The sequence below is a fragment of the Lampetra fluviatilis genome, chromosome 66, assembly GCF_964198595.1.
Source record: "Lampetra fluviatilis chromosome 66, kcLamFluv1.1, whole genome shotgun sequence".
NCBI lineage: Eukaryota > Metazoa > Chordata > Hyperoartia > Petromyzontiformes > Petromyzontidae > Lampetra > Lampetra fluviatilis.
The window spans coordinates 2290042-2300393 of NC_136340.1; the positions used below are offsets into that span (position 1 = coordinate 2290042).

At 49.1% G+C, this 10352-nt stretch overlaps 1 protein-coding gene across 1 annotated transcript in view; it reads right to left on the minus strand.

The window, feature by feature from the left end:
* Positions 1-9642, minus strand: part of LOC144952234 (putative carboxypeptidase X1) — a 69395-nt gene extending 59753 nt beyond the window's left edge. The window contains exons 1-2 of the mRNA XM_078882658.1: positions 9472-9642; positions 187-467 (exon numbers count right to left, since the gene is read on the minus strand). Of these exons, the coding sequence (XP_078738784.1) occupies positions 187-445 (259 nt within the window). The 5' untranslated portion in view covers positions 446-467; positions 9472-9642. The remainder of the gene's footprint in view (positions 1-186; positions 468-9471) is intronic.
* Between the last annotated feature and the right edge of the window lie 710 nt (positions 9643-10352).

A 10352-nucleotide genomic window follows, 5' to 3' on the forward strand; every position in this document is an offset into this window, starting at 1 on the left:
TCGAGCCCTGGGTCTGGGTGTCTCTCTGTGTCTCTCAGGGGGTTCATAGTGACCGTGTCAGAGACACTGAGAACCTTGGTTCGAGCCCTGGGTCTGGGTGTCTCTCTCTCAGACAACCCCTGTCACTCTACTACATCTACTATCAATATCCCCCCCCCCCCCCTGTCACTCTACTACCGCTCATACCTGCTGCGTCCTGGGTGTCGGTCTTCTCCTCTGCGCATCTCTCGCCTCCTCCTCCTCCTCCCTTCTCACATCCCAGGCCCTGCCTCGTGTCCCCACCACCATCACCACCATCACCACCACCACCAACTCCTTCTCCTGCTTGGGGTTGCAGTGCGGGCGAGACTTGAGCCGATGTCAGTAGCAGCAGCAGCAGGATGAGGAGCACCGGTAGCCAGGATTGTTGGGGTCGATCCATCACCGCCACCGCCATCATCATCATCAACGACAGCCGCCGGAGGATCCTGGGAATGACACAAAGCCAACAAATGTTGATCTCAAAACGCATCACCACCATCATCGGGATCTTTATAAAAAATAACTGGGACGAAAAGTAAACACTTGTGTCCGTGTGTGTCTCTGTGTGTGTCTGTGTCTGTCTGTGTCTGTTTGTGTGTCTGTGTGTGTGTCTGTTTGTGTGTCTGTGTGTGTGTCTGTCTGTGTGTGTGTCTGTCTGTGTGTCTGTTTGTGTGTCTGTGTGTTTGTGTCTGTTTGTGTGTATGTGTGTTTGTGTCTGTTTGTGTGTCTGTGTGTTTGTGTGTCTGTTTGTGTGTCTGTGTGTTTGTGTGTCTGTTTGTGTGTCTGTTTGTGTGTCTGTTTGTGTGTCTGTGTGTTTGTGTCTGTTTGTGTGCGTGTCTGTTTGTGTGTCTGTGTGTGTGTGTCTGTTTGTGTGTCTGTGTGTGTGTGTCCGTGTGTGTCTGTGTGTGTGTCTCTGTGTCCGGCAAAACAACCCCCTACCTCATCGTGGTGCCGGATGGGCAACGCTGTCGTGGACAGTGCTGTGGGTGGGAGGGCCAATTCCGATTGGCCTCTCCCCTCAGGGCGTCTGTGACCGCCACAACGGCCTAGAAGGGGGCTCTGGACGGGTGCGAGGGGCTGGTAACCCCTCCACCTTCAATGAATTACCACTAAACCACGACGGAAAATGATAATCAATAAGCTTGTGATGGAGGCCCCGGGGGGACAGGCGTCTATGACGTATCCTGGTCAAACTACATTCGGCGGAGCCGGGAGACTGAATCCTTACCCTCAACGAAAAGCCACTACGTGTGGCCACGTGGAATGTTCGAACGCTCACTGCGGAGGAGAGGCTGCCACTCCTCTGTCGGGAGCTGGACCGGTACCGCCTGGATCTCTGTGGCATTCAGGTCCAGTGGACTGGTTCTGGCTCCTGCCACCATGAGGGGTGGACAGTCCTCTACTCGGGGCAGGAGACTGGCAAACAACAGGGAGTGGCTCTTCTTCTGATCATAAGAATGAAGGGGGCGTGGGAGCGTGGCGGTGAGGTGTGGGAAGCCGTAAGCCCCAGACTACTTTGGGCTCGCCTTACCATCAACCAGAGGCGAAAAGTGGGGGTCGTGGTTACTTATGCCCCCACCGAAGACGAACATCCGTGGAGGGATGCAGGCAAGGCCGATGAGTCAGATACCTTCCATAACCTCCTGTCACAGGTGCTGGCTAAAGTGGCCCCTCGGGACAGAGTCATCTTGTTGGGTGACTTCAATGCCCGAGTTGGTCATGATGCTGGCACCTGGTCTGGAGTGATTGGAAGGCATGGGCCAGATCAGCTCAATAACAACAGCAGGGGGCTGCTAGATTTTTGTGCAGCCCATGGGCTTGTAATTACCAACACGCTGTTCCGGCATCGGCGCATCCACACAACATCATGGATGCATGCCGGGTCCAAGCAAGAACATCTGCTGGACTACATAGTGACAGAACAGCGGATGCGGGCCCATGTCCTTGACACCAGGACCTACCGTGGAGCTGATCTGTCCTCTGACCATCGACTAGTCATCTGTAAGATGCGCCTGCCATTCTTCCACTCCGGTGGTGGGTGTACACCCAGGACCCCATTAAAACCCTTAGTGGCCTGGTCTCAGCTAGCTGATGAAAGTTGCAATTGAGAATTTAATAATTGCTTGCGGCTGGGGTTGGCATCGTCCCCCACTCCTCCTGATGTCGAGGGTAAATGGGCGAGGTTTAGGACTGTGGCTCATGCAGCTGCAATGGCTGCTTTGGGAGCACGGTCCAGACCTCCCCAGAGACCCTGGCTGACAGAGGAGGTGTTCAAGCTGGCTGAGAAAAAGCGACAGGCCCACTCTCATCGGCTACAGCATCCCACGTCAGAGAATGAGGAGGCTTACCGCAGCCTTCGCTCAGAGCGAGAATTCCCCTCCACATGCTTGGCTGAGTTGTGTGGGTAGGGAATGTGTCTGTATGTGTATGTGTGTCTGTGTGTGTTTGTGTGTGTGTCTGTGTGTGTTTGTATGTGTGTCTGTGTGTGTTTGTATGTGTGTCTGTGTGTGTTTGTATGTGTGTCTGTGTGTGTTTGTATGTGTGTCTGTGTGTGTTTGTATGTGTGTTTGTGTGTGTCACTTTGTTTGTCTGTGTATGTCACTGTGTGTGTCTGAATGTGTGTTTGTGTGTGTCACTGTGTGTGTGTTTGTGTGTCACTGTGCGTCTGTGTTTGTCTGTGTGTGTCACTGTGTGTCTGTGTGTTTGTGTGTTTGTTTGTTGTCTATGGGAGATTTTAACATTGGAGTCTATGGGAGACTTTCACATTAACAGTACATAAAAGTCGTGATCTGATCCCATCTGTGAAGGATGTGATCCCCGACATGCAATACCCCGGCGTCTACAAACTAAGCTGTGTCTGCGGCAGCAGTTACATTGTGGAAACTAAGCTACATGTCTCGGACCGTGATCGTGAACACAAAGCAGATCTGAAACACGGTAGGACCAATACCTCAGCCGTTGCTGATCAATGCGGTGGGCTCACACGAAATTGATTTTTCCAAGACGAAGGTACTCTGCAAACCCACTGGCTATCAACAAAGATTCGTTCATGAAGCCATCCAGATATACAGACACAATTTCAACCGAGAAAATGGGCGCAAACTGAGCAATCATTGGAAGGACGTTATTAACCAGTTTAAGTCATAACCGGCTGTGATGTTTCCATCCTACCTGCCGATGTTAGCAGTGATTTCCGACTCTCTGAGTTACATAAACGCTGGATGTCTCACTAGAGAAGACAGAGTTTGTCTTCTCTAGTGAGACATCCAGAGTCTGTCTTCTCGACAGACCTGCCCTCCACCTGAGGACGGCTGCTTGCGTTGTGGCCGAAACGTCGTGAGAATTATTTTATCATGTTTTATTTTTATTATTTTATTATTTCCATTCTACGTGACTTTACCGAAAGAACCAAGAAGATGAATCCCTGCAGTCACGAACGAAGCTTTACATCGAAATTTAACGTTGCAGTGGTTCGCTTACATTGACATGCTAGTCTCTAGCAATACAATGGCCGCCTCTTCAGCACCGTTGTCGTAGAGGTAGCGCAGCTCTCCGATCTCACATTTACATGCAAATTCCATCTCTAGCCCCGCCCACTTACCCTTGGGCTAACCCCATATCAAACCCATAAGTCTCCCATAGACTCCAATGTTAAAGTCTCTACCCATAGACTACAATGTTAAAGTCTCTACCCATAGACTACAATGTTAAAGTATCTACCCATAGACTCCAATGTTAGAGTCCCACACAGACTCCAATGTTAAAGTGTCCCATAGACTCCAATGTTAAAGTCTCACATAGACTCCAATGTTAAAGTCTCCCATAGACTCCAATGTTAAAGTCTCCCATAGACTCCAATGTTAAAGTCTCACATAGACTCCAATGTTAAAGTCTCCCATAGACTCCAATGTTAAAGTCTCCCACAGACTCCAATATTAAAGTCTCCCATAGACTCCAATGTTAAAGTCTCACATAGACTCCAATGTTAAAGTCTCCCATAGACTCCAATGTTAAAGTGTCCCACAGACTCCAATGATAAAGTCTCCCATAGACTCCAATGTTAAAGTCTCTACCCATAGACTCCAATGATAAAGTCTCCCATAGACTCCAATGTTAAAGTCTCTACCCATAGACTCCAATGATAAAGTCTCCCATAGACTCCAATGTTAAAGTCTCTACCCATAGACTCCAATGTTAAAGTCTCTACCCATAGACTCCAATGTTAAAGTCTCCCATAGACTCCAATGTTAAAGTCTCTACCCATAGACTCCAATGTTAAAGTCTCTACCCATAGACTCCAATGTTAAAGTCTCTACCCATAGACTCCAATGTTAAAGTCTCTACCCATAGACTCCAATGTTAAAGTCTCCCATAGACTCCAATGATAAAGTCTCCCATAGACTCCAATGTTAAAGTCTCTACCCATAGACTCCAATGTTAAAGTCTCTACCCATAGACTCCAATGTTAAAGTCTCACATAGACTCCAATGTTAAAGTCTCTACCCATAGACTTCAATGTTAAAGTCTCCCATAGACTCCAATGTTAAAGTCTCCCATAGACTCCAATGTTAAAGTCTCCCATAGACTCCAATGTTAAAGTCTCCCATAGACTTCAATGTTAAAGTCTCCCATAGACTCCAATGTTAAAGTCTCCCATAGACTTCAATGTTAAAGTCTCCCATAGACTCCAATGTTAAAGTCTCCCATAGACTCCAATGTTAAAGTCTCCCACAGACTACAATGTTAAAGTCTCCCATAGACTCCAATGTTAAAGTCTCCCATAGACTACAATGTTAAAGTCTCCCATAGACTCCAATGTTAAAGTCTCCCATAGACTCCAATGTTAAAGTCTCTACCCATAGACTCCAATGTTAAAGTCTCCCATAGACTCCAATGATAAAGTCTCCCACAGACTCCAATGTTAGAGTCTCACATAGACTCCAATGTTAAAGTGTCCCATAGACTCCAATGTTAAAGTCTCCCATAGACTCCAATGTTAAAGTCTCCCATAGACTCCAATGTTAAAGTCTCCCATAGACTCCAATGTTAAAGTCTCCCATAGACTCCAATGTTAAAGTCTCCCATAGACTCCAATGATAAAGTCTCCCACAGACTCCAATGTTAGAGTCTCACATAGACTCCAATGTTAAAGTGTCCCACAGACTCCAATGTTAAAGTCTCCCATAGACTCCAATGTTAAAGTCTCCCATAGACTCCAATGTTAGAGTCTCACACAGACTTTAACAATCAATCGTCACCTGATGACGAGTGATTGTGTTGCGATCGAAACGTCGTGATATTTTTTATAATTTTCTATCCACGTGGCTTTACCGACAGACCCAAAGTGTATGAATTCCTGCAGTCACGAAAGCCATAAGTCAAGATGTAACCGCCTCTACGGGGAGGGTTTCCACACGACCGTGAGATCTTTCAGCAGACTTCGAGACGAGAAGGTTCATCTGATGGAGTCGCTCACTTTTCTGAAGCGGTGCAGTGACACGAAGGTAAGACCCATCGCCTTCACACTCACTTCTGCTGCTGTCACTTCTCCCAATGCGAAACAGATCGTGTTCAGGGTCAGCCTAGCCCTGATCTCAGAGAGAATAAGATTGCCCCGATTTGAACTCGACAATTTAGACAAGACCCTCTTGCAATGACACTTAACAATGACGGAAAAAATGTCTACATCTGATTGGGAACATGTAGATCACATGACAGCTTCGTCAGCCGCTACAATGTCAGCTAAATGTAACGATAACCTGATTGCCAAGCTCAACCTCCCGTTCAAGAAGAAGCCCGATCTACACGTTAAAAAGTTAGACTGTGACAAGATTGTTATCAATCAGAGTAACAGCCCAATTTCCGACAGCCTAAAATCATCTTCTAGGTTCTTTCGGTGAAGTCACGTAGAAGGGAAATAATAAAATAATAAAAATAAAACATCATAAAATACAATTCTCACGACGTTTCTGCCACAACGCAAGCAGCCGTCCTCAGGTGAAGAATGAAACACCACCAAGCTTGGAGAATTGTAATGTATTACTTACTGTCAGTAGCTCAGCTTATTGGAGAGTATAGTTAGTATACTGATGATACTATGTAGTTTATACTTTAGTTTTTTTACGTGGTTGTTTAGTAACTGCAGCTACATACGATGAACATTCCTTCCCTTTGTTAATGCTACACCCATCCCCTCCCTTTGATGCTGCTGATCCTGCATAATGCATGGGCATAATATGACTTTTAAACCCCCCGCCCACCTCCTACGCATTTCCCATAAATATGCTAAATTCCTCTTGATATGATGATTATTTTGACAAGGCGCTCTTCTACCCACCTCCAACCCAGCTTAAATATACGCTCAAAGTTTGGTGGCGTTTCATTCTTCACCTGAGGACGGCTGCTTGCGTTGTGGCCGAAACGTCGTGAGAATTATTTTATTATGTTTACTTTTTATTATTTTATTACTTCCATTCTACGTGACTTTACCGAAAGAACCAAGAAGATGAATCCCTGCAGTCACGAAAGCTTTAAATCGAAATTTTATTATGTTTAATTTTTATTATTTTATTATTTCCATTCTACGTGACTTTACCGAAAGAACCAAGAAGATGAATCCCTGCAGTCACGAAAGCTTTAAATCGAAATTTAGCCTAAAATCGGTTCTAGCTAAAGGGTTGAATTTCGCAGTCGCCCCTAAACACATCCCAGCTGATGATATAATTGTTCAGGTCTACGTAGCCCTTAAGGGTTTGGGGCACATTCCTGCAGACGTGACAAGATCAGAAATCAATGCAGTCCTCAAAGACTCTAAGACACCCATTAGGAACATCAGCAAGGATGAGCGTTTTGAGCTTTCTCAACTAAAATAAATATAACCCGTAAAAACAAAGTTTTTCACTATAAATCCTTTATATGCGTGGCGGCTAGAGTCCTCTCGTCCTCTGGCTTGAGATGGCTGCCACCTATGGGTCAGATGATTGCATTGCACCATTAAGCAATTGGTAATTACATATAATATTTTTGTCCTAAAAAGTGTAAAATTTTGGAATTTTTTTTTCACGAAAATTAATTGTCACGCACAACGAGTCTGTGTGGAAAATGTCAGCTCGATTGGATCACGGGAAGTGGGTTAAAAAACGACCGAAAGATTTGCACGGTCCTAAGCAAGCAAGCGAACTTAATATAAAGGATTTAAAAAGAGAGATGCCATAGTCATCCTCACAGCCGATGAGGGCAATGCCACGGTCATCATGGACAACAACACATACAGTAACTAAATTCAGGACCTACTTAAACACATTCCTGCTGCGGAGGGAGCTGGTAGGAACACGTTGGGTTGCTCGGTCAATGGCCTGCAGGGTCAACGGCCACGGCAACGTGGTGTATTCCGCAAATATGGCCGACTGTGAGGGCGGGCACAAGCCGGCGTGGGTAGGTTGAACGTTGAGTTTTATAAGGGCACCACGGGGTGACCAGCCCCTCCCCACCCAGCCCCACCCCTCCCACCCCCCACCCAGCCCCACCTTCCCCTCCCCACTCTCCCCACCCAGCCCCTCCCCACCCTCCCCTCCTAACCCTCCCCACCCAGCCCCACCCTCCCCACCCAGCCCCTCCCCACCCTCCCCTCCTAACCCTCCCCACCCAGCCCCACCCTCCCCACCCAGCCCCTCCCCACCCTCCCCTCCTAACCCTCCCCACCCAGCTCCTCCTCACCCTCCCCTCCCCACCCAGCCCCTCCCCACCCAGCCCCACCCTCCCCACCCAGCCCCACCCTCCCCACCCAGCCCCTCCCCACCCTCCCCTCCTAACCCTCCCCACCCAGCTCCTCCTCACCCTCCCCTCCCCACCCAGCCCCTCCCCACCCAGCCCCACCCTCCCCACCCAGCCCCACCCTCCCCACCCAGCCCCTCCCCACCCTCCCCTCCTAACCCTCCCCACCCAGGTCCTCCTCACCCTCCCCTCCCCACCCAACCCCACCCTCCCCACCCAGCGCCACCCTCCCCACCCAGCCCCTCCCTGCACGACGGACACAATAATCCCCGGTGGGCTGGTGTAACCAGGAGGTTCCTACCAGTATAAGACCTCGTGTTTCAGAAGCTCTCTCTCTCTCTCTCACCTGAAGACGGTTGCTTGCGTTGCGATCGAAACGTCGTGATCTATGAAGTTTCAACTTGCGTGACTTTACCGAAAGAACCAAAGAGTTTGTTGTTATGATGTCATGTAGGGCAGTCTGTGCAAAAACGCCACCCTCCCTCAGCATTTCGCTTGGGAGATCATCTCTGCCCGGTGCCTTTCCTGGTCTCAAACTCCGGATCGCCTTCAGTACTTCCTCAACAGATAGCACCTCAGCCAGCCACTCACAGGGGGTGACCTCTTCCCATATTTGAGGCACCGCAGCCTCGGCAGGGTCATCCCCACTTTGTGCCACGATGTTTTCCAGGCCGAGGGATTTCCCCTCCCCCAGGACCTCACAGAAATGCTCAGCAAATCTGCAAACCTGTTCCTGGGGGTCGGAGATTGGATCACCGTTCTTTCCCCGAATGACGGTGATAGGTGTGGCGCTGCAGGTTCCTTTTTGAATGGAGTTAAAGAGCGATTTGTGATCGCGAGCTACTGAGGCAGACTCCATCTCCTAAGCGAGCCACAACCACCACCCATCCTTGCAGCGCCTCACGGCTCTCAGAACCTCCGAGCGAAGCCTCCTCATTCTCCGACGTGGGATGCTGTAGCCGATGAGAGTGGGCCTGTGGTTTTCTCTCAGCCAGCCGGAACACCTCCTCTGTCAGCCAGGGTCTCTGGGGAGGTCAGGACCGCGTACCCAAAGCAGCCATTGCAGCTGCATGAGTCACAGTCCTAAACCTCGCCCATTTACCCTCGACATCAGGAGGAGTGGGGGGACGATGCCAACCCCAGCCGCAAGCGATGATGACATTCTCGCTTGCAAGATGCATTTAGACAGGCGCACGTTCAACTCAAACCAGCAAAGACAAAATCCCCCGGTGTAGCCTCAACAGACTGTTGGGGCAAGTGCCAATAGCGAGTAGCAGCACCTATGAAGGCTACCGGCACAGTGGCACACGAGGGGGGGGGGGAGGCAGAACCACGCCCGGCCGCCTTTGTCTCCCTAAGTGGCACACACACACGCACACAGACACATACAGACACACACGCACAGACACACACACGTACACAGACATACACACATACACACACGCACAGACACACACACACACACAGACACACACACGCACACAGACACACACACACGCACACACACACAGACGCACACACACAGACACGCACACACGCACACAGACACACACAGACACACGCACACACACAGACACACACGCACATAGACACACACGCACACAGACACACACACGGACACACACACACACAGACACACACACGCACACACACACAGACACACACAATCGCACTCACTTTGAGGAGCTTCCACGGCGAACTGCAGACAGCGACTAAAACAAAGAGCGCCTATACCAAGAGCGAGTTGGACAGAGAGAGAGAGAGCGGGGTGGAGAGAGTAGGGAGAGATGGGAGAGAGATGGAGAGAGGAAGGGAGAGATGGGTGGAGAGAGGAAGGGAGAGAGGAAGGGAGAGAGGAAGGGAGAGAGGAAGGGAGAGAGGAAGGGAGAGAGGAAGGGAGAGAGGAAGGGAGAGAGGAAGGGAGAGAGGGGTGGAGAGAGTAGGGAGAGATGGGAGAGAGATGGAGAGAGAGTAGGGAGAGAGGGGTGGAGAGAGTAGGGAGAGAGATGGAGAGAGAGAGTACGAATGAGAGAGTGGGGAGAGACAGATGGGGGAGAGAGCAAGAATGAGAGTGGGCGAGTGAGAGGAAGGGAGAGGAAGGGAGAGGGGGAGAGAGCGAGCGAGAGGAGGGGGTGTTATATAAAGCAAAGTTATTTTTTTTTATTACGAAATGATGAACGAAGCAAAGTGCCGACTACAGCGAGCATCTTCTTGTTTCCACTGATCCGTAATTAAAACAAGTAAACCCGTAAAAACAAAGTGTTTCACTATAAATCCTTTATATGCGTGGCGGCTAGAGTCCTCTCGTCCTCTGGCTTGAGATGGCTGCCACCTATGGGTCAGATGATTGCATTGCACCATTAAGCAATTGGTAATTACATATAATATTTTTGTCCTAAAAAGTGTAAAATTTTGGAATTTTTTTTCACGAAAATTAATTGTCACGCACAACGAGTCTGTGTGGAAAATGTCAGCTCGATTGGATCACGGGAAGTGGGTTAAAAAACGAGCGAAAGATTTGCACGGTCCTAAGCAAGCAAGCAAGCGAACTTAATATA